This window comes from Anas acuta, chromosome 7, assembly GCF_963932015.1.
Source record: "Anas acuta chromosome 7, bAnaAcu1.1, whole genome shotgun sequence".
In the NCBI taxonomy this organism is placed as follows: Eukaryota; Metazoa; Chordata; class Aves; order Anseriformes; family Anatidae; genus Anas; species Anas acuta.
In genome coordinates this window covers 24,071,237-24,095,192 of record NC_088985.1, presented here as the reverse complement: position 1 = coordinate 24,095,192, position 23,956 = coordinate 24,071,237, and the positions used below count along the sequence as shown (strand labels likewise).

The 23,956-nt window shown below is 54.1% G+C and overlaps 1 protein-coding gene across 3 annotated transcripts; it reads right to left on the bottom strand.

Moving 5' to 3' along the window:
- Positions 1-2,523: 2,523 nt before the first annotated feature.
- On the bottom strand, positions 2,524-22,963 carry ARHGAP19 (Rho GTPase activating protein 19). 3 transcript variants are annotated; one of them, XM_068688254.1, is made up of 12 exons: positions 22,856-22,963; positions 15,056-15,321; positions 10,924-11,004; positions 10,377-10,586; positions 9,428-9,654; positions 8,788-8,874; positions 7,805-7,870; positions 6,897-7,085; positions 6,125-6,223; positions 5,426-5,518; positions 4,894-4,962; positions 2,524-4,757 (listed from the first exon to the last, which is right to left on the bottom strand). In XM_068688254.1, exons 1-12 carry the CDS (start codon positions 22,897-22,899, stop codon positions 4,701-4,703), a joined length of 1,488 nt encoding a protein of 495 aa, XP_068544355.1. In that variant the 5' UTR covers positions 22,900-22,963; the 3' UTR covers positions 2,524-4,700. The 3 variants fall into 3 exon arrangements, with proteins under 3 accessions (XP_068544355.1, XP_068544354.1, XP_068544356.1); XM_068688253.1 differs by lacking the exon at positions 22,856-22,963 and adding an exon at positions 20,422-20,710; XM_068688255.1 differs by lacking the exon at positions 22,856-22,963 and adding an exon at positions 17,520-17,641.
- Between the last annotated feature and the right edge of the window lie 993 nt (positions 22,964-23,956).

The window sequence follows — 23,956 nt, the reverse complement described above, 5'->3', positions numbered from 1 at the left end:
GGGGTTGTTCCACATCCGTGCAGCGCATGCACACGCGCTCTGCCCTGCTCGCTCTGCCTGGAGCCATCCCTCAGCCCTCCTCAGTGAAGATGCGTTGGAGGGATGATTTACTGCTTAATAGAGTAACTTGCTATTTGCTTTTGCCAAGCGCATCCAGCGTGTTTCTCCGTGGTGCCATAAACTGCAACGCCTCTGCCATAAAACCCTGCCTCCCCGTAGGAGCAGGTGGGCTTTCAGCTGATGACCCCGGCCACAGGGTAAGCAGAGACGCTGGGCTTTGTTTTTGGAGGAAGAAGGCTTGTTCCCACCGATCCCTTCTGCTTTGTTGCGATCCCCCTCTGCACCGACACCCTTGAGCTGGGAAACCATCTAACCTGAAAATAACGAGTGTCTCAGCCTGATGGATGAGGGAGGCAGCAGCTCTGTCCTGATCTTATTAATGAAGACACCCTGGGTGCAGACGAGCTTCCCTCTGCTCCATATTTATGGCTGGCTGGCGGCTGGGCCCACGCTGGGATGCAATCAATAAGCTGCGTGCCCGCGCGGGCTCCTTGTGCTGCCGCAGTGGCAGGCAGCCTCTGCCTTGCTGAGCTGTTCCTCTGCGTCCTCCCCAGCCCTTGCGGAGGCAGAAGCCGCAGCTCCAAGAGCCCTGCACACAGTCAGATCGTGCAGGACAGCGTCGCTCAAATCCGCACCCGGTGGAGGAGGCACTTCAGGGAGCTGCTGCTGCAAAAAGGAGCTGCAGACCCAGAGGTATGAGCCCAAGGGACTGCGCGCCTGGGTCTGGCCCTGAAGGATGACAGATGCAGGCAGGGAGGAGAGCAGGTCCCCAAGACCACAGGGTCCACGCCAGCCCCAAGGCGTGCAGGGGTCTGTCCTGCTCCACATGCTGCCAGCCCCCTCTCGCTCTGCTGCAGACAGCCCTGGTGGGGCACAGCAGAGCAGGGCTGGAGGAGAAGCGCCCCAGGACACCCCCACATCCCAAATGTGTGCAGGATGGGGCCTGAGAGCTGGTCCAGAGATCCCACATCTACTCGCCTACACAATTTATGAGCTCCAGCGTGGAGCTCTCACAGGGGAGATGAGCAAACAGCACTAAACATGGTAATTTATTCACTCCGTGAAAAAATATTAGTTAATCCAAGCCGATGAGATTGTGAAGCCTGATAACTGGTCTGGCTGGTGCCAACATCTATCGCTAGCAGTGCTTGTGTTTTGTGTCTACATCGTTGCCCTAGGCAGTGAGATACAGCAGCAGCATGACAGCTCCCAGCCACACATGATAATTCAAGAGAAAAAACATCTTATTCCATCTCTGAACCAGGGCAGAACAGTTTAAAAAAGAAAATCAAGACAACTTGCAAAAATTGATGTAGATAGCAGTGACAGTCTGCAGAACTTATTTGCAAGTCTGGGCAGTGCACTTGAAGATAAAAACTGTTTAATGAAAGGAAGGATGAGTGCTGCCTGTTTGCTTTGTAATGTCACTGCTGTGCAGGAGCGGTGACAGGCCAAACCAAACACCCCGAAAGCTGAAAGATCCCCTTCCAAGGATGCACCTTCACCCAGCGTTTGGTCCTGATGACTGCAGCCGAGTGCTGGGGCTGTGGTTGCAGGGACTGAAAACTATTCACTTCCAGAACTGTGTAAGCAGGCTGACGCTGTCGCTTTGAATCACAGCTGCCTCGGTGCTATCAGGGAGGCGATATTTGGATTCGCAGCACTCAAAACAGCTCCTGTGAGTTTTTGCATCCCTTTGTTCAGCACTTTCAAAACCAGAACTGTCTCCCCAGACTCCCGTCCCCGCTTCCCAGCGCGGAGAAGTCCACCTGCTGCTGCTCCCCGTGCCGCAGGGAGATGGGACACGCCAGTCCCCTGCCACCCGAGCGCAGCCCCAGAGGAGAGCACGCTGTGCTGGAAGCTCACCCCGCAGGAAGGCAGCGCTGCTTTCAAACGGGCCGCGCCGCTCGCTTCTCCTGCTTCATTTTCAATTGCACGGCGAGGATGCTAATGAGCGTCTGAGCCACGGCAGGCAAGCCCAGGGCATTGCGAATGTGGAAGAACTTCACAGAGAAATAATCTGCATAAAAATCTGAGCCACCATTATTAAGGAGGAAGCAAAAATGCGAGCAGAAACCGTCCTCCCTCAGCAGCCAAGAAAGGAAGGGTTCTACAGAGAAAAATGTATTCATTTGATCCATTATTTATATAAAGTGCTCTTTGTAAACCTGATTTCCCATCACCCTGGATGACAGCAGGAGGGAAGACAGGAAAGGAAGAGGCCCAACTTTCAACCTCCAGGGGAGGACGGTCTGCCCGGGCACCCTGCATCGCGCTCACATCCCGCCTGGGGAACAAACACCAGTGCCACGGGGGGACAGAGCTGCAGGCAGGCGGCGTCTCCGCACTCCAGGGACAGCAGCGCTGGGGTTTCTGAGCAGACACTGCCTGCCTTTTGAAGGCGGATGCACCGCCAGGTCCTCACGGTCCCAGAGAAACCGCTTAAGCCGCTCAACAAAACCATTAAAAATAAAAGCATTTAATATGGGGTTTTCACATGAACACACCGAGAGGCAGCAGTCTGAATGGGAACGCACACGGCATGTATAAATAAGAAGAAAGATTAAAAGTACTTTGGAAATGACAGACTCTGGGAACAGTTAGTGGCTGCTCTGGGAGGAAGCATCGGGGGGTGGCACCGGAGAGGGGAGCTACTTCCCTCCCCTCTGTACAGGAGCGGTGTATTTAGCGTGAGGGGTGAGATTGCCTTCAAGCCAACGTCCTCAGAAACAAATACAGCCAAATATGCCCAGGACAAGGGGGAGAGGAGGGATGGGGTGAATAAAAGCTTCACCCCACGACCGCCTCTATGGTCTCTGCTAACAGAGCAGGGCTTTGGCTCAGCCAAACACACCGTGCCCTTCGGAGAGGAGCACAAAGACAGCCTGAGCCTCTGGAGGGAATGATTACAGACACATCCTAACAGCACGTACGGCTACCACAGCAAACAGCCTCTGCCTTTCCTGACAGCATCCTCGCCTGCCCAGTCCCTGAAGAACCAGAGCTCGTTCCTTGCTGTGACAGAGGCTCCTAACACCAGCAACTCACAATCCCACACCTACGGCCCCGCTAACCCCTACGTTCTCAAGGCAGCTGCTCCACTCTGGGGTCAGGCTGGGGACAGGCACCCCGATAAAACACCAGCAACATCCCTCTGGACATTGCAGCATGAGGCACGTGGCTTTGTAGCTCTTTAAAAAAAATAAAAATCCAAGTACAAACCCATGACTAACTCCAGCTAAGCTGCTCAGGGCTCCAACAGCCCCTTCTGACAGCTCTCGCCATTCAGACTGAAGTCCCTGCTCGCATCCCGATGTTCACACCTCCTGCCACCAGTTGTCTGGGAGAGCTGTCAAGGACAGAGCTCTAACTCCTGCCGGCTGCTGGTTCTTAAAGATTAGAAGACAATTATAATTGGATTCCAAAGATTATTTGCTTCACCAAGAAGGGCTGAGAAGCATTTAGACGGTTCCCTGACTGATTAAATCTTTATTTCACAGCAGTGACCCTGTGTGTCTCCTCCCAGAGAGCTTGCAGACAGGTACTTGGCAGGCCTGGCTTACTGGAGCACTCCAGCTTAACCCCACAGCTGACACTGGCCAGCTGTGGTGGGGGGGTTATCCTGGATCTAGATGGTGTCAGCTCATTTCTGCAGCTCAGGGCAAAAAGCCCAACCTGGCTCCAGCCCTTTCTCCCCACTTAATGACTAATCAGCCAGACACCTGACCAGCCATCCAAATGTCTGAGCCAAAGCCTTTGGCACCATTTGCAGCACATCACAAATGGTTGGAGCCCTCCCACACCTCTCACACTGCTGCTGTGCTGTGCAGACAACCACCAGACTGCCCGCCCCAGCCACCCCAGCATCCACAGGCTGCCCTGCCCCAACAGCTTCTGCCAGCCTCCTGTCCCCAAAAATAAGCCCTGCTCCTCTCAGCCTCCCTGGGGAACACGAAGCAGAGCCACCCCTTGCTCACCGGGCAGAGCCAGCAGCATGGCACTGCAGAAACACGAAGGCAGTGAGCAAGGGCTGCCTCCAGCTCCGTGTGAAACAGTGATGAGAAAATGAGCCTCTCCTCTTCAATCTGGCCCCTCCTGTGCTCGGTACCATTTGTGCGCTCCAGCCCTGCAGGGACAAGGCCAGAGGGACCCCGCAGGAAGCAGAGATCCCAGCAAGCACAGAGGGCACGGCTCCAGAGAGGCACGGTGAAATGTCAGGATGCGGGTAAAGGCTGGAGTCTGCTGCTCACACTGCTGACAGAGGGAGGGAAGCGAAACCAAGCCAAAGCGTTAAACACCCAGAGCAGAAAGAGCAAAGAACACAGTCTCACAACATTGCAGAGAAAGCTGGGAGTAAAACAGGGCCCCACAACGCACAGGGCTCCCCTTGTAAGCAGCTCTTCCCAGAGCCGGTAAGTCAGACATGCTGCAGAGGTTTTGGTTAGATAGTGGTTTGCCCCAGAGTAGAATGAAATACGATTTATGTACAGAAGGAAACAAGTCCCTGCAGCCTCTGCCAAGGTCCGGTTTCACGGGCGCTGGAGTGTTGGTAAGGGCTGCAGGCTCCCCGCTCAGTGCAGCACAGTATTCACAGCTTGCCAGGCCGGGCACTCCCCACCCGTGCGTCGGTGCAAAGCCCTTCAGAGGGACGAGGAGTCCTTGGAAAGCAGGTGGGCTCGCATGCGCCTACAGGAGTCCTGGAGCAAAGAACGACAGCCTGAGACACAGAACACCAAGCAGGAAGAGGGGGACACGCTACTATCCCCCTCAGGCACACAGCCCAGCAGGCCAGGTTCTTCCCTCATGGGAAAAACGTGCATTTGTTTCTCTCACCTCTTTCCGGCCCTCCAAAGATTTCAGTTTTGCTTGGGACATGTGAGCTGGAGATCCACATTTCTGTAACTGGATGAGATAGGGGAATAGGAGCAGAGAGAGGAAATGAAGCATCATCCACAGCCTTCTCTGGGAGCTACCTGTACCACCAGAGAGCAGCTGCCACCCAAATCTACTCTTGCCTTGTCTGGCTCAGGGGACAGCCCTACCTGCAGGCAGCAGGCTGCGTGCAACGTGTGAGGGAGGATGTGAGGAGTAAGTGGGCACAAGTGATGCCCCAGAGCAGCAGTGCAGATAAACCCAGAGGGACAACTCTAGAGGGGAGGCCCAGAGCTGCCACCCATGCCCTGGTGGTGCCCTAGTTAGCCCTGCACCGCTCTCCCCACAGCAGCTTCCCAAGGCCTTATCTGATCACACTGAAGAAACTTGGAAAACTTGTCTTGAGCAGAGAACAGCGAGCAGCCCCCCGGATCACTCAGATGGCTGCCTGAGTTGCATCCAAACTCCCTTCCACAACTTGAGCAGCTCTTACCAGGTGGATGTTCTCTTTGCTGGCTCGTTTGGGCTCCGGGGTGGTGTCCCTGCTCCTCCTCTCCACAATAACTGGGGTTCCCAAAACCTTCCTCTGCCGTAAGAAGAGAGGGCCGTTGGCTAGGGCTTAGAGTGCAGAGAGGAAAAGAAAGGGAAGGAGCAGGATGCATTGCAGATAAGCAGCTGGATGCTGGGAAAGAAAACAGGAAGCCAGGCTGGAACAAAGACTGCAAAGCAGAACCACCTGAAACACCATGCCACCAGCCTGAGCCTGCCTGCTCCTAGAGAGTCTGGGAGCTGACAGAAGGGCTGGCCAGGAGCCCAGGTTGTCAGAAGCAGGTACATGCTGCTGCAGGGCAGCCCGCAGTGTGCTCACACCTATGCTAACAAGCTAGACTACATGACCAGCTCCCTGTCGGTCCTCATCTCATCTCAGGAAGCAACCGAGCTCTCAGAAAGATGCACAGTTCCTACAGCCAAGTGTTTCAGCAGAGCATCTCATGGATGATTACGCTTTACACTAGCAAGGCTTATTCTCACCGTGCTGCCTTTTCTCTCCTCAGTGGACCTGTGTTCTCTAGCAGCCAATACTTTGAACAGTCCCTGCCTTCGAGGGCATCATTCAAGCCAGGGCAAAGCAAAAGCAGAGCGCAACATCAGAAACTCACAGCAGAAAGCAGGGCTCAGAGGCTGCCTTTACCTTAATGAGGCCGCTGAAGGAGCGCGAGCGGGTACGTCGTGGTGCTGGGGGTGTGGCTGCTTCAGAGCCAGGAGTGAGAGCTGAAGGATGCTTGTTAAACTAGGAGGAAACACGAGGGCAGCATCTTAGCACGGTTACTGTCACAGCTAAGCCAGCCCTTTGCTGCTGCATGCTGCCCTCTGGCTAAACCTCTGCCCGGCTTTTCCACACCCCAAAATGGAGGAGCAGCTCGTGGGTGCTGGGAGAAGAAAAAGGAAGGTTACGCCTCCCACACAGGACTACAGGGAGCCTGGGTGCAAGGCTGCTTTATGCTCACTACCAGGTTAGCTGTTGAAGCAAAAGGAGCTGGAGGCTAGCAGCCAGGACAGGTGCTGGCCATGTCACCCAGTCTCTGTGGAGCAGCAGGTTGGCTGGGAATGCTCACCTGAAACCAGTTCGTCCCACTCTCTGCAGGCAAAAGAGGAAGGGACTTCTCCCTTCCCAAGGCAGGAAGCTCAACAAGGCCATGATCAGGACTGGGGAGCTGCTGGCTGGCACATCCCTGGCTCAAAAAGCAGCTCACAGCACAACCTGGTGCAGCAAGCTCCACTGTCAGCCACATCCAGGATAGCCTTCCTCCTCCCCTGCCTTCACAGAGGTCATACTGCCCCTTACACAGCCCAGAACCCATCTCCCCAGCCTGCCCAGGACTAGGAGCGGCTCTCAAGCAGGCCCTACACGCAGAATTGTGCTGACAAGCACACCCCAAAGAGATCTGTCCTCCCCATGCTACCTGCCGAATGAGCTTTTTCTTCTTTGCAGAGTCAGGCATATTGTGGACATGGCGAAAGAGCTCCCTCAGAGCCGCCTCCGTGCGCTGCTGGGTCTCCTCCTGATGGCAGGAGTCCAGGCGGCCTCGCTTCTGAGGCTTGAGGGGCTGCAGCTCCTTGGAGCCAGGAGATGTGAGCAAATCCAGGTCATCCTGGGAAAGAGGAGACAGCAGTCGCTTGCCATGCTTTAATCCAAGTGAGCCACCCATCTGAGTCAGGCTGGGCAGAGTCTCGTGAGCTGCCTCACCCCAGTGAATGCACAGGGCTGTGCTTTCCCTACCCCTCTGCAGCAGCACTGCACCAGCAGGCCCCGTGCCAGGAAGAGGTGACAGCAATACAAAGGTGACCCCATTGCTTCTTCCCTCCCTTCCCGGATGCCAGCTGCAGGAGCCCTTCCAGGCCTGAGGAGAGTCAGTGCAGCTCCTGGCGACACCTTGTCCCTGTCCTGCAGCTATGAGGGACAGAAGCACTTGCTGGAGAGGCGCAGCCACCCCTTGTCCCAGTGGCAGCAGGTAGCCTTTATCCCAGCCCCTCTACCGAGCAGCCTGGCCGTGGCAGCAGATGCATCTGTCTGGAAGGCAGAACCCCGTGCAGGAGCAGGTGCTGCACGTACCGGGCACAGGGAGCAGGTTTGCTGCTAAAGAGGTGCTGGTAGCTTTCCCCGTGCTTTTGATTAACAGATGCTCCAGCTCTGCCCAATTTCCCTAATGCAGTTGCCTGCACTACCACGCCATATGGCTCCCTCCGTCCTGTTCTCTAACAGATCCTCTTGCACAACTTCGTTTGCTTTCCGTCTCTTTCACTCACAAAGACCCCTTTGTAGCATCACAGCCTTTGCCCTTTCACAGAGGGCACAAACTGCTGGCCTTACCTTTGATGTGTGGGCTCTGGATCCCAGGTAGTGCAGCCTGGCACACTCCCGGATGTATGCTGGGGCCTACACGAGCAGAGAAAATACCATATGTATGGTTAGTGTGCTGGGCTGTGGGGCAAGGGCAGCCCCACAAAGAGCTGCTCTGCAACCACACCACACATGTACACTGCTGCTTAGGGCAAACAAGACAATGGGATTTCATATCCTCAGTGGAGTCCCTGCTCACAGTTTCCCTTTGATGCATGCAGCCAACACCAGAGGAAAACAGAACAAGAGCTGGGTTCTACAGAAGCGTTGTCCAAGCAATGCCCCCAGCTCTGAGCTGGACAAAGAGGGCAGAAGGGAAACTTTTTCTGGGAAGTCTCTCTGCAGAGGGTAGATGCCTACAGTGACCAGGAAGTCAACAGACGGTTGCAGTAACACCTCCTTGGAGGACCCACAGACAGCCCTGCGGTCCTGTCCTACCACAGCATCACACTCTGGGCTAGGCTGAGATGCCCATGACTGCAGACTGTGCCTGTAACACCAACAGGCTGACTGCCACTCGCAGAGAAGTCCACAACAAAGTGAGCCGTTGTATTAGGGACGCAGCTCTAGGCAGCACTCATCCAGGACAAGCCCCTACAGTTTCCCTTCCCTCTCAGAACTCCGAGGGAGCCCGGTCACCAACTGCCCCAAGGAGACAGGTTTCCCAGGCGGGAAGCAGGTGCTGGGTGTCCAGCAGAGGGTGGTATTACACTGCACCGTGCTGCTGACCTGCCGAGGCACAAAGGCCACCTCCCAGCTGGCTGCCTTCTCCTGGGCTGCACACCCAGCAAAGGCTTCCTCTCACTAAAGGAACAGCTTCTTGCAGAAATCCTGCTCTCACTTCAGAATAGAGCACCCAGAATATACCCAGACAGATCCCAGGGGGCAGGGGTAAGGGGCATTCAGTCTCACGCAGAAGGTGCACGGAGAGCAAGACCCCAAAGCAAACTTACCTTGAAGAGTTTCTGCGAGTGTTTGATCATGAAGGTCACTCCATTGTTTAGCTTTGTGATATTCTCTTGCAGGTCATTTGCTGTCACCTGGCAAGGGGACACAAAGGCACAGCTGTCAGAAGGAAAGCAGGAACTGTCTCTGCTGCTGCCCTTGTTGATTCTGGGGTACAGACACAGACAGTGTCTCAGCAGGAGAGGGGCAGGCAGGGCTCACAGCACACCAGTGAGCAGAGCTCAGAGAGCCAACACTGCTCTGAGAGGAAAGCTGACCCTACAACCTTGGCCACCCAGACAACTCAGGGGCCACACAGTGCACCCACAGCACAAGCAACCTCACAGAGAGATATCTGCAAGGTTTGTGCAGAGCTGTTACTCGTAACAGCAGGTTTGTGCTGTGCTTTAGGTTTTACTGAAAAAAAGACAAAGCAACAACTGTGAAATGAAACCTATGGTGGGTCTGGACTGAACACTAGGACCGAGTCCTGGCAGACAGCACCACCTCACCATCCCGGCCTCCAGCCCTCACACCACTGATGGTATCAGCACAACCTGCCCGTCCTGGTTCCTCCCCTGTAGGCCTGACAAGCCTCTGCTTTCTACCTTGCAAGATCCCACCAACAGATACCGAGGTTCTGCTCACATTTCTGGGCCACAGGATGTGGGGCGCGAACATGAGGGCAAGATTGTGGGCAGACATCTTGTTCTTGTCCTGCTTCTTGGCGGTCTGGTAGAGCAAATCCAGCAGCAGTTTGAGTAAGCTGCGGTTGGGTGCAGGAAGGATCAAGAAGAGCAGCTGGAGGGCTTCAATTTGGCGCTCTTTGTCCGGAGTGCTGGTCTTATTTCCCTTCTCATCAAACAGCGTCAAGTCTGCCAAATCACAGGGCTGAACATGAAGGACATGCATTCGCCCTCCGACGGCAGGCTTGTTGCAACCAGTTACCCTTCCCTCTTCACATGCAGGTCTCCTTTGAACTCCTGCACAGCTCTTCGCCTTTTGTATCCCTCCCCAGCTCCCAGACTCCCCACCTGACGTCTCAATCTCCCAAAAAACCCCACAGTTGCTAAGAATTTTGATGGATTGAAGGCACGATGGAGGTTGTTCACATAAGACAGAATCACAGAATATCCTGGTTTGGCAAGGACCACAAGGAACACTGAGTCCAGCTCCTGGCTCCACATAGGACCACCCAAATGTCAAGGTAGTTCAAAATAATGGTTATTAAGCACATGCTCAGTTATTAAGTTATATTAACCATTAAGTAATAATGGTTTTTAAGTACTCCCTAATTCAGGAAACCCCAGGCTTTAAACGGATGGAGACCCAGGTAACCCATGCAGGCTCTGCTCTTGAAGGCATCTTATGCTGGAGAGAGGGCTGGGCTAGGCAGGCCTGGTCTGATTCCTTAGGGTGTTCAGCTCCAGTCCTTCCACCATCAGGTGGAGATGGCAGGACGATTCCTTCTTACCCTGCACGTAGGATTTGCATTTCAGGATCTCCCACAGCCTAGCATGCAGCTCTTGATCACTACCAGTTTCCTAGCAGGCTGGCTCCATCCCCTCTGCTCATCACTCTTCTGTTGCTCACTCACCTGCAATTTTGAGGTGGGCATGGAAGTGCTTGTGTGTCAGCAGGGGCTCCGGTAATTCCCCCAGGAACATCTTAAGCAGGGTGGCCACATCGTTGGAATGAAACTCGCCAGAGTCCAGGTCAATATCTGTACCGCTGTTCAGAGCATCCTTCAGCATCTGCTGCCTGATGCTGTTGCCTGGCACCCGAAACAAACCTTCTGCTCGTAGATCTGTTCAACAGAGGGGAGGAAAAAAGGCTACCAGTTATTCAGAGGCTGATTCCCATCCTCTTACTACACCAGTTCTCTTTCCAGAGCTTGACAGCAAACCTCAGTGAGCTGTATTAAGAGCCACAACTTCACGCTGACTCCCATAAGCAAAAAGAATATGTGCAGAAGGCGAAATAAATCAGCTTATTTGCTAGGCAATTCTGGGGAACAGCCATCTAGTCCTGCCCACAGCTCCTGCTGCTGGAGAACTCGGAGCTTTCCACCCTGCCTGCACCAGAGACCTGAGGTGGGCCAGATACCCCTTGGGACAGGAAGAGAGCAAGACAGAAGCACTCACTTTTGTGCAGATACTCGATTAACTGGGAGACCTGCGCGATGCCTTCTTCTGTCAGCGGTGAGCCGAACACCACCCCTTTCTCTGCAGAACAAAAGATGAGATGTTCAAGCAGCACAGAGCACAGCAGTCACAGATTGGTCCCCACAGAACAGGATCTCAGCATGCAAAGACCACTGCCCCAAAATACTAAGGGTGAAGGTCACAAGGACCCCCCCCAGGTGTTATTTCACAAGCACTCCCAGTTAAGTCACTTTATCTCACCATGCTGTACTTACAAGAGCTTCATCATCCTGCTTCTTACCTCAGCTTAATTAAGGTTTTAACAGCTAAGGCAAACATTCTCTAGCTCCTGAAAAGAAAACAACACCAGAACAGATGCTTCAGTTTTAAAGGGCACATCATCCGCAAGCCTGGACCCTATGGAAGCAGCAGCGTGGGAAGTGTAGGTGTGACAGCCTGGGCTGCCCAGGTGCCTGACACATTGGCAAACTCCACACTTGGGAAGCAAAGCCCAGCTGAATCCTCACTGTGACTTGTCATGGAGCGGAGCAGAGAACTACAAGACTACGGGAGAGGGAACAGGCACGAGGGGGGAGAGCAGGCATGATCCAGCTGGCTCATGCTGGCCTCCTTTACAGGGATGGGTAATCCCCAGAATTCCTAAATCTGGCGAATCTTTTTCATGTCAGCTGCCCCAAGTAAAGTGCAAAGTATCAGAAGGATGAGCAAGGAAGAACTAGAAAAAAGGGAGAGCAGCAAAGCAATGAGCTGGGCCCTGCTCTGTAAGGAGCACCAGCAGCTCCTCTCACTCCCCAGGATTGCTGGAGCTGGCACAGATCAACCCCACAGCTCCAGCAGGGGCAGGCTCCAGCCCCAAAGGAAGAGAACAGCAACTGAGCTGAAAGGAAGGAGACTTGCATGGGAGGAAGCACTAGATGAGAAGCACGTTTAACTGACAGGTACTTGCCGAACTAGTGCAGAAAACTGCTCTGTCCAGAGGAGGACTTCCCAGTAAGTGTTTATCAAGCAGGGTATTTTTTTTCTAACAAATGGAGTCTTGCTGGTGAAAGGCTTTTTCCACCAGATGCACAGAGCCAGCTCTGTCCCTCTGAAAGCTCAGCTAACTCCTACAGGCTTCACCAGGAGCAGCCACAGCCCTGTGCACCACTCCTTCCCTCCCATGCACAAAGTTTTTGGCTACAGGCAGCTGAAGAGCTGCACAGAACACACCGCACGTGCTGCCTGGCGCTGAGAACTTGACCCAGGTACACAGCTGGTTTGTCCTGCCCTCACGCTTAGGCCTCAAAGAGCCTGCAGATTAAAGAAAAGAATGTTCCTCCCATCTCCACCGCCAGCCTGGCAGCACTGGCCACTTCCAAGGGCTGGCTGGGTGCTTCCACCCCAGCTTTCTGTGGCTGAGAATTTTCCTACTCGTAGTTGCAACTGACAGGCAAGCTATCCAGGCAGCGCGTTGGCTGGGCTGACAGAAGTTCTCCCCCCACCAGCTTTGCCTTGTTTTTTTTCCCCCTCATAGCACATTGGGATGTGACTTGCCTTTGGTCTGCTGTACTTCAGATCTTACTGTTCTGTGGTGTTGATGTTCACAGCATGTGGGAACGACCTGGTTAACACCGTGCACTTCTCCAGCAGCCTTCCTGCACAACTAAATTTATTCCGCCTAAAGAATGTTCCACTTTCTTCCAGGACTTCTGAAATACCTGGTAAGTCACCAGGAACTCCAGCCTCCTGTTAAATCAAGAACTTTCTGACCTCCCTCTGATAAAGCACATGCTCCAGTCTTGCAGGAGAAAGGACAATGTGACCTCCTGATCCACACGTAGGATTTGAAAGGCTTGAGTGCAGAGGGAGAGAACAGTTGGCAAAAAGGTTCTTGTCCTTGAAGAAAACTAAACTCATTAGACATTCAACAGATAGAATCAATAGTGGCCAGGAAGAGGAGCGGAAAATACATCTTCTTGAGACAAGCCTGACAGATTCGATTTACTTTTGAAGTCAGAAGCTGATATCTGAATGAGAATTTGATTCTCAAAGAAACTTGAAAGAAGCGCCTGGAGAATGGATGATGAGTTACAAAGGCTTAGATGTTATGGCACGACTGCTTCTGAAGCTAAGCATGAGATTGAGTTTCCTGATGCCCAAAGAAGTCGTATTTGCAGTTTGATCAGCTCTGAGCAGTATGGTCCTTGGCCTCTGGCTTTGAAGAAATAAAACCTGTTTGTTCTAGCTGGTCTATAACACGAAGGAAAACAAATGATAGCTCAAAGATGAAACACACAGTACACAAAATTGATTTTCTCCGTAGGCACAAACTCCCTTTTTTCTCAGAGTTTGGCCAGGGAGTTCACAGACAGATCTGTCAATGGAGGGAGACACTGCCACTGCAGCCTGGGAGCGCAGCCAGCAGCCTTGGAAACATCTGCTAGCTGTGCCTGCAGGGACACATGGCCAGGGCATGCTCTGAGTGGGGAAAGGCATAGCTCCTGGAGGGAGAGGGCGAGCAGGAGGTGTCAGGTCTGAAAAGTAGGCAACAGCAGTGCTCCAGCAGAGTACAGGTAATTAAAAAAAGCTAGAGAGGGCTCACAAACCGCTGCTAGGAGGTTTTGACAAGAACAGGGAAGTTTTCTTATGCCCTAAGAAAACCATTCGGCTCAGGTACTCGCTTGCTCCAAGTAACGAGTGTCTGACCATCAGGTGTCCTGCTCTCTCCTGGAACAAGAGCAGGAGCAGCACAGGTACGAGCACAGTCTAACTGCAGTCTGGGGACAGTGTACAGACCTGTTATTCTGGAGCAGCAAGGCAAATCATGGCCATACTCACTACTTCTCACCTAAGTATGCTGAAGTACTTGATTTACAGTGCTTGATTTTCCCCTGCGGTGCTGTCCAGCCCAGGGTGAGTGCTCCTTCTGGGTGCAGGGCAGAAGTCAGCACCAGAAAATTCAGCCTGAGCAATGGAGCTGCAGGGCTTATCCTGATAAAACAAGATGGAAACTATACAAAGGACAAAAATAAAAGACAAAAGAGGCCATATGCAGACACACTGGTACCTCCCTTCTCAGAGATGCTCACAGTAGCAGAACTGCTCAAAGGAATTAGAAATGTCCAACCCCAGGCTGCCAGCATTTGAAGGCAGCTACCCACAGCTTCTCTGCCAGCAGCCAGCTGGTCTAGCTAGTAAACCACGGCAGACAGAAGGATGTGAGAGGTGCCCAGATGGAGGTAGTTTGTCTAGATGAGAGAGGCTTCACTGAACCTACAAGGAGAACCAGCATCCCCTCGGAGCGTGGGCGGAGGTGGGAGAAGGCACATACACACCTCGAACACCCTGTAAGATGTAACAAAACCAAGCAGGAATGCGAGCCAGTGAACGGGAGAGGATCCAAACACAACTGTGCTGCTCAAAAGCGAAGCTCAGACTTCTGAGAAGGGGGCTGAGGCTACTGTTTTGTAAATGCAGAAAACTGGAGCTGAGTGCTTGCCTCAGAAGCATGATCTCCGAAGGCTGAACCTGGGCTTGAGCAGAGCCAGGCAGCAGAGCTTCGCCACTGACAGCTGGGACTGGGATGTGGATCAGAGCTGCATTTGGAGAGGCTCTTACCCGGTTTATAGATTTGAGCTGTACAGAAAAGACCTTCAAGACAGCTCTGACAGCAACTGAAGGAGACAGCAGGCACCAAGTAAAGTCAGTGGTCTGGAAAACCTGGGCATTACCATTCTTCACAGAACCTGATGTTCTCAACCTTTATTAATACTCATGAAGAGTTATTAATACTCACTCATGAAGAAAGCTAACGAGCTAAGGAAAACAGAGCAGGGAATGCCACAGACAAAGTCAAGCACGCTGCATGCAGAGACAAAGCCACCTTGGCATGCCGTGGAAGAACCTGCAGTGTGTTCAGACACACCTCTCCAGCTCTGTGCTATCTGCACCAGGAGCACACAGGGACACAAACACATCTCTGTGGTTTGTGCTGGAATCCCCAGGGATCACCACCAGCAGTATCAGGCTCAGAAGAACAGGTCTCTGCTGGGAGTTATGTAAACTATGGGTAACAGAGGATAACTGCCAGCATCACCCTGAAGGTGGGTGCCAGATGTCACACCATGCTCACCTTTGCGTTTCAAAGACATCAAGGAACGAAAGAATCCCGAAGCTGTGCTGTTTGCCCCAGGCAGCTTTGGGTCTTCCTCTCCCATGAGCTGGGCCAGCTCTGCCCCAGGCAGGTCGATGAGCCTGGTGATGTTGCTGACAACCAGCTCTGTGAACACCTCTGGCTTTTCATGGCGCAGCTTTTCCACAAAGAAGTCAGGATTGAAGATGATGGGCTGGCTGCGGAGGGAGGAGTCATTGCAAATGACAAGGTTGCAGATGGCATCACTAGAAAACAAAAAAAGAGAAGGAGAAAAAAATAAAGCAACTCATCACTTGTACAGCCAGCTGGTGTGCCCCAGAGGAGACATCTGCTGACACAGGAGCTACCAGTCTATACCACCAGTACTGTCTGTCTTTGGTGAGCGTTCAGCACCGTGTGGTTACGTTTCCCTTTGGAGCTAAAACATTTCTGGGCTGTTTGCACAACACAGCCATGCCTGGCACTCCATGGTGTGATGGCCAAATACGCAGCACATGATAACGCCCAACCAAAGAAACACACTGCATCCACATCCTCCTAGCTCAGGCAGCAATGACATCCAACATTTTACATCAAATTGCCACTATCAGTCATAAATACGTTTGGTGCTGCCTCATTTCTTCCCAGAAATTCTCTCCCGGTGGCCTGAAATTCTAAATCTCAATCTAAATATGATCATGGCCAGCTCACACCCAGCAGTTCCCGTTGCTGTTCCAATGTCACTACCTTTCTAGTGACAAATAGGAAGTCGCCTTGCCCTGGGACTCTTTTTAGGACCATGATTTTGTCACAGCACTGGCTCACAGTACTGCTAGGGATCCAGGTGACAAGCTGCCAACATTTTTGCTGTCCACCAGCCACAAAAACTGCCCAGCTGTGCACTCCCAGCCTGGAGCAAGCGTGAACCCATCAGAGCTAGGACAAGCCACTCGAGATCAGTTCTGTAGGATCTTCTCACTGGGAAGAGCCTGGCCCCATCCCCTTGACACCCTCCGTTCAGATACACACTGAGCAGTCCCCCTGAGCCTCCTCTTCTCCGTGCTGAGCAGGGCCAGCTCCCTCAGCCCTTCCCCATATGGGATGCCCCCATCCCTTAGCCATTTTAGCAGCCCTTCACTGAACTCGCTCCAGGAGCTCCACGTCTCTCTTGCCTCTTCTTCAGGCTGTTTTTAATCTGACCTCCCAATTCTCTGCTGCCACCCACCTTCTCCAGCTCGACAGCTTTTCACGTGGCATGGGAAAAGGGATGCATCCGAGATGCTGCTCTGCCGAGGGTTATCTGCAACAGGTACTTAGCCCTGGCAGAGGTTAGGCAAATCACATTGCCCACGTCTAAAAATAAAGCTATCAAAGAGATCCCGGTTTAATCAGCTCTTCACCATGCTCACGCTGAACTCAGCCTGATTTCCACCTACCTCTAGGTCTTTCATCACCACCTTCCCACCACTGTCTCAAAGGCTCGCACACTTCTGAAGCCGTGCCCAGAGGCTGGCACCTCCCTTGCCTCTCCTCTCCCTCTTTTAAGTAAAAGTGAGGATTGGTGTCACGAATCCCCAGTCACAAGCTCCTGCCACGATGTCCCACTTAGCTGCAAAGCCTCCCTGTCCCAGGAGGCTGCCCACTGCCCGGCTCGCACACACTGCCTGCTTTCACTCGCTGACATTTCCAGCCCCACCAGCTTTTTCCTTCGAGAAAGAAATGCGCTGAAATCACGGGACACCAGGCGCTCAGCAGCACTTGTGCCGTGAGAACCCCCCCAAACCCCTCTCCCCCTGCCAGCGCTCCCCGTGGATGCCTGAGGCTCCTTCGGGAGGCTGGAGGGGAGGCAGGTCTGCGAGGCAGACGGCGCGGCAGGCTGCCAGGCCAGCCAGCATTTCGGAGAGCTCCGCAAGGTTCCCAGCTGCACCGCTCGCAGCGGCCTGGGGAGCACGCTGCCGACTCCAACTGGGGGCCACATTTTCCCCCAGCACCTCCCAGTGCGTTTTTCAGCACTTTGTTCGACGCCATAAATCAGGACCGAAAACGCATCAGCTGCCAAAAAGCGGCCATCCATCAACCCGATCATCCTCGCGTGTCATCACGCGGGGCTGTGACACACCAGCAGTGCCAGCCCCAAGCCCCACCACCCCTCCTCCCGTGGCACCGCAGCCCCCGAGCGGGGTCAGTAGCGGGTGGACAGGCCCAGAGACCCCGCCAGCAGTGATCCCGCTCGCTGTTTCCCCACAGGGAGGATTTGCAAATACCCCACAGCGGTTACATGGAGCAGCATGGACGGTCTGCGCCCCCCGGCCACCAGACAGCTCGGTTCGGAGGAAGGAAATCAAACAATGTCGTCAGCTAGAGCTGACTGGCGGGACTCCTCTGCGCAGCCGGCGTTCAGGCTGCTCAAGGTTTAGCCACGTTTACTGCGAGAAAAGAAATAGAAAAAAAGTAAATTTCTTACATGAGTGCTGAGAGCTTTTGGAGAGGCATTAGGAAGCAGAGACAGGGGAAAGAACTTGCTCCTTGTTTGCAGCAACAAAAGAAACCTGCCTGTCCCAGCACAGCCTATGCAAATCCCACGCATGCTACGAGACACAAGGGCGCATTATTGGGGCTGAAAGGCCCCCTTGGCACACACTGGGCATCAGCCTTCACGCAGAGACAAAACAGAAAAGAAAAGCTGGACAAATTGATTCATGTCTCTTGCCAAAGGCTGCGTAGCTGGAGTTTAACGGCAAATAACTCCTACATGGAAACCGGGGCTCTGAATCAGGAGCGGCGCGGCATTAAGTGCTCTCCACCTGTATCTAAGAGGGGTCCACAAAGCAGCCCCAAACCTATGGGTTTGCCATGAAGAAAGCCGTGCAAACGCGTTCCCAGCAGCGGCACCAGCGGGACAATACCGACGTCCCCTAGCCGCACAGCCCTGTGCCCAGGAGCCTTGCTTGAGACGCTCCCAGCCCCTGCCTTTCCCACTTTTAGATAATTCCAAAGGCTAAAGACGGCCTGCGAGCTGGGAACAGCCCCGTCCCTTGCCGCCTGCCACAATGGCTGTGCCACCATGTGCCGCACTCCCGCTCCCGTTCCGCCCGCCGCAGCTGGGACCAGCCCCGTGCGCCCTCATTGTGGTGCTGCAAGGAGCCACTTCGTTCTGAGAGGTCACTTTATTAGCACGGAAAATTTGCCTTTGTGCCATTATTGCTAATCAAAATGGAAATGCGGAGCACCCCCCCCCGTTTTTGAAGCCCCCACCGGCCCCCCGCACAATAACCCTGCCAATCCTCGGTGCCGCGCACACCACAACCTTCGGAGAGCCGTGTGCCCCATCTGCTGCTTTCCCCTTAAAAAAGGAAGATGGATGCACTCTGCCTACACTCAGTTTATGTAACAGCAGCAAAGGGGAGACAAACAGTTATTCAGGGAGGTTTTTCGCTATTTTTTGTCCTTTAGCTCGCAAGTGGAGATGTATTTTTAGCTGCCGTGAGCTCGGATCGCTTTCCGACACGTCGAAAGGCAAAATAAAGGGCTAAATACATGTAGCTTCCTCTCTGATCCCATGAATAAAGTCAAATCCCAATGAATAATAAAACCTTGTACTAATAGGGTTGTGATTAAGACAGCAGATTAAAAAAAATGGGCCCTACATTGTGCCGAGCTTCTTGCCATTCTCGCATCTTTCCGGAGTGAAGCCTGTGATCCCGGGCAAGCCACAAAGCAAGCTGTCTGTCACGGCCGGCCTTCTTCCTTCAGGCATGACAGCCCCATCATTTCATGGGGAGCGGATGGCGCAGGAGGTCAAAATCGTGATGGATCAATTAATCCCTAAGGTAACTAGAGCCCATCCGGGGAAATGTCTTGGAAACGAGGACAAAAATGAGGTTTTAAGTGGCAGAACCTGGTGGTTGAACCTGCGGGTAGGAGCTTTGCAAGCAGGCAAATTAGCTCGCGTGGAAGCACGCTTGCATTCGGCTAGGTGAGACCTGCTGTTTTAGCAGCTTTTGCAGTTTTATTTTAATTGTTCCGACTCCACGCATGTGAAGGCAGAACCAGATGCAAGCAGCACGAAATAGAGCATAAAGAGAACGTGAGCCAGGACAGGGAAGGAAGGGGTACCTCTGGGGCAAGCATTAGCCGTGTTTGCCTGGCTGGGGAAGAGCTGGAGGCTGCTGATGTGCCAAATTGGGTGGGCAGAACCATCCCCGGTGCCATTTTGTGCGCCTCGCACGGTGTCACCAAAAAGCGAACACCTCCCTCACACCACAGCAGAGCCTCACCACGGAGGAGTAACGGGATTAAGGAGCTGCTGAGGATAAGGCAGATAATGGAGGAAAATCTCCCCGTGTAATAACCAAACCTTTGGGCTGAGAAACAGGCAGGCTACCGCCGAGCAGCGAGCGCGGCGCGATAAGCAGCCAGGGAACACAGAGAGCGAGAGCCTCTTCGGCTGGCTGAGCACAAAGGGAGCCGGGATGGATGCAGGCTCGTGTTTCCCCGGGGAGGGAGCAGGAGCATCGCTCCCGCACCCTGCCGGGGTAAGGAATCAATTACTGAGGCTGGCTGAAGGCCGTGCTCCGGAGCCCGAGAGGAGCCAGCCCAGATTCCGCCACGAGATGAAAGAAGCGGAGTGGAGCTATGCGCAAACGCTTTCAGAACAAAAGGAAGAGCAGACAAATTATTTCCTACGTTAAAAAAAAATAAATAAAAAATAAAAGATCCCTAAAGGGAACAGACTGCGGGGCCATGGGAAGCGACTCCGCAGTTCGGGGTGTTTTGAGGACTGCACTCCAGGCTGACATTCTCGCAGGGCAGCCTAACAAAGATCACATTCAGCCCTCCCATTCAGCACGGCAACTCTTCCCGGGGTGACCGATCCTCCTCCGAGAAATGTCAAGAAAAACACGCCACAGTTTCTGCCTCGGGTTGTGCTCGTAAGGCCCGCGAGGGCAAAGAGCCCTTTGTGATGGGTGCAGAGCACGCAGCACAGCGGGTGCCAAGCCTTGACCGCTGTTCCTAGACTTAATCCGAGCGAGCCATAATAGCAAACACCGCCTGCTTTAATTGCTGCTTTGCTTTCTTCACCCCCAAACAGCTAACACGGAGCGAATCAGCCTTTTGGCTACGGGAATCAGATAATAATATACAATTTAAACAGCAGGGAGGCGGGGAACAAAGCTGCTATTATGCACCAGCAGCCTGTGCTGGACAACCTGCAACTAAGGCGACGCCCGGCCATCTTTCGGACATGGGGTAAATTGGCCGTCCACATCCCTGCTGCAACCCACAGATTCAAATCCTGCTTCAGCAAAGGCCTCGGCAACATCAGCTGCACATCTGTGGTGCGCAGCTGAGGCAGGCAGACCTACCTGGGAGGATAAAAGGGCTGGGGGGAGCGTGCCTTGGAAGAAGCTGGGAGCGCAACGCGGTACGAGCCAGGCTGCAGTGGCCAGACAGCTTTGTACATGGGAAACGTCGGGAAATTTACATTTACAGCGTGATTTTCTCCGAGTTTGACCTCAGTGAATTCTTTTATGGCATTTTTCAGAAGGTCCACAGGAAGATTGTGATGTGGCCGAAGCAGTACTTCAATCGGCCGCCAGCACAACATCAGAGCATCCGGATGCCTTCTGGTCCTAAAAGGAGACAAACTGAAAGGGAAGACAAACTCAAAGGCACCCTGGAGGAGCTGCAGGCTCATCACAGCGCTCCTCACCCAGCAGGTGATCCCGCAGCGCGCCCAGGGCTCTGCAGACACACCGAAACCCCACGATTTTGCATGAGGGATTTGCAAGTTGGTGCGTCTGCCCTAGCGCAGCCTAACAGCTCTAAATAAATAACAACCCTGTCCTCCTGCCTTTCAATGTGGTACCAAGTTTGTAAATGTCTTTATTTTAATGTAAGCCCCTCCAGGAAGCAGCTCGAAAGGAGCAGCCTCAGATCCAATCACGGTTTCAGTGAAGCCAGCACCAAAACGGAGCCTTTTCAGGCAGCAGCTGCCTCGCCTCATTACTGCTCCTTTCACTTTTATCGCAGGGGCACTGGGAACCTCAGTCACAGCTGGGGACTCCGCTGCGCTCCGTGCTGTACGAACACAGAACAAAGGCACTACCCCATCTTCAGAGGGCTAAAGCTGAAATGAATGCTGGAGGGACGGAAGAGAGGAGGAATCCCAAGAGGAGAGGCAGTGCTATCAGTCAGCGTGACTGATAACTCAACTCCGCCAGCTTTTCTGGAGGCACTGTTAAAAAGGAGGGCGAGGAAGGACGGGGGAAATAATCAGGTCACGCTGCAGACGTTTAGAGAAAAGCCAGCTTGTGCACGAGGGCGGCGTGGGGCTGCGCACAAAGCAGCGGGTCCGAGACACGTCATGCAGGGTGATGGGACTTGGGGAGCGAGCCGAGGCAGCCTGAGAGCCCCCTGCAGCCCCTTCCCACCGCCCAGAGGCATCCTGCCCGCCTTGGAGAAGGTCACCGGGTCCTGGGGCTGAGGGACAGCCTGGCACAGGCAGCAGGGGCTGTCATCAGAGGGTGAACACCAGCCAGGCCCGCCTGCCATGGTACGTACCCACACGTGCTGCAGGTGCTGCCCCTTGGATGAGCTGAAATTAGCTTGATTGTTCCTTTAAAGCCTCCAGCATTTAAATTTTAAGTCCTTTGATACACTTTAAAACACCCGTGACCACTGCCAGCTCCCACCCCAGATGGGAAGGGTTTGTATAAGCAGAAGCTGGTGCAGCTTTCTCTGTGTAGCTATAACCGTGACACGATGCATCTCTTTTGTTGTTTCCCTTTCCTGACACACCATTTGCTTTGGGAACACCGCACCGCAGACCTGAGTTTTTCAGCAGACCACTTGGCACCACGGCAGGGACCTGCCAGGACTGCTGCCTCCCACATCCAGCGCAGGATGTCAAAGCCCTTCTCACCAGAAAGCCCCCGCAGACCCCACGGAGTGGGGCAGGGGCCGCATCCCCGGTTCCAGATGTGTAAAAATCCCACAAGCTGGAGCGGCGACGAGGCTCACCTGGCTACGTGCCAGCCCTCCAGCAAGCCGCTGACATCTGGCCGGGGCTACGAGGCGCACAGAGAGGCAGGAGCTGCACCAACAAACCAACTCCCCCAGCCCAGCAGAGCGGGAGCCTGCCAGGGGGGGATTTGGGGCAGGCTAGGATGTCACAAGCTGGATGCAGCCCGCTCCTCCACAGCTCGCAGGGCTGCAGAATGCCCTTGTGGAAGCCCCAAGGAGTCATTCCAGCATCCTGTCTGAACTCCAGCTAAAACAAAACGGGAAACCAATGCTGGCTCCCCCGAGAACGCGCGGCCTCTGCAAAATCAGCGCTGCCACGCTACCGCTGGAGAAGAAAGGATGTTTCTGGGCAGACTCCAAATTATTAGAGGTTTGCAGGCCAAAAGCAAACATATTAGAAGTTTTTGTTAGCCAGCTGGCAGGCAATTATCTAAGCAGCTTATCGCATTCCCCGCTATCTGCGGTTTCTGAACAACAACAAAAAAAAATACGAGGGAACTCTAGATAGCTTTATGTGATTACCTAGCGCAGGGGTGAGAAAGGCCAAGAGCCAGGGAGCGAGGCTGGACCTGAGAAGTGCAGGGAGAGGCTGGGACCCAGCAGCTGTGTGTGTGCCCACGGCCTCAGCGCTGCCCAGGCTCTACACCACGTTCCCAAGAGGAAACCTCCCCCCTCAGCCACCTCCCCCCTCAGCCTCCCCCTCAGCCCTCCCCTCAGCCTCCCCTCAGCCTCCCCCCAGCCACCTCTCCCCTCAGCCGCCCCCTCAGCCCCTACCTGCGGCCGCCCCTCCCGCCGGCTGCCGGCGCTCCCGCCGCCATTTCAGCTCATACCTGCCGCCCCGCCTCCCCATTGGCCCGCCGCGCCACCCGCGGGCCCGCCCCCTTCCTGGATCCCGCCCTGCCATTGGTTGAATGCAAAGGTGCCCCGCCGCCGTTGGTCGGTTCGAACGAGCACTCGGCCAACGAACGCGCGCGACGGCGCAACGGATACCGCCCCCCCGCGCGTGGGGCACGCTGGGAGTTGTAGGCGGGAGGGAGGTGGAGGGGCGAGGAGGGTGAGGGCCATTTTGCCCGGGGCTGAGCATCCCCTGGGGCTGGGGGTGTGGGGGGAGCCCGCACGGCGCCAGGCAGGGGCCAGGAGGCTGCTCGCTGCCTGCAGGGCCGCCACCTGCCAGCCTGGGGCTGTGCGCGGAGCTGTGGTGGTAGCACTCAGTACCCACACACCAGGCAGCCCAAATTTTAGCATTCAGTATCAAAATGTACACGGCTGCCCTCCTAAGGGAGCTTTAAAATGTGGTTTATAAGCAAATTGTGCAGCAGGACCTGCCCCGGCCTGCAGAGACAACACTGTGCTGCAGAAGCACCCATAAACCCCAATGCCTACCCCTATAAACCCCAGCTCCTGTCTCTGCAGGAACGTTTTATAACCTTTGTTCACCATTAAGGAGAAATACTAGGACAAGAAACAACAGACAAGCACTTTTCTTCCTTTTTTCCATGCTGCGTGAAGCACCTGCCTTGCCCCTAGCCACAGTCCCCATTCCCCTGCACCCTCAGTACATGCAGCATTCAGGTAGCTTTTGGTTAAGAAAAAAACACTTTTTAGGAACAGTAAGTGAAAGGGTAGATCAGAACGCTGAGGGGTCTGGAAATTAATCTGACAGTTTTTTTTTAATTGACTAGATTTCAGCTGGAGTGGTCCCCTGGCATCTTAAACCTCCGCACTTAATTATCTCGCTGCCACTCATTTCGGCACAAACACCAAGTTCCTCTCATGCTACCGCCCCCAGGAGGGTTTCTCCCGTCCCTGCACCTCGCTGTGTGCCAAATCTTCGCACTGCGGAGGCCCAGGTGTGCCAGCAAGGAGCCCCAAGGG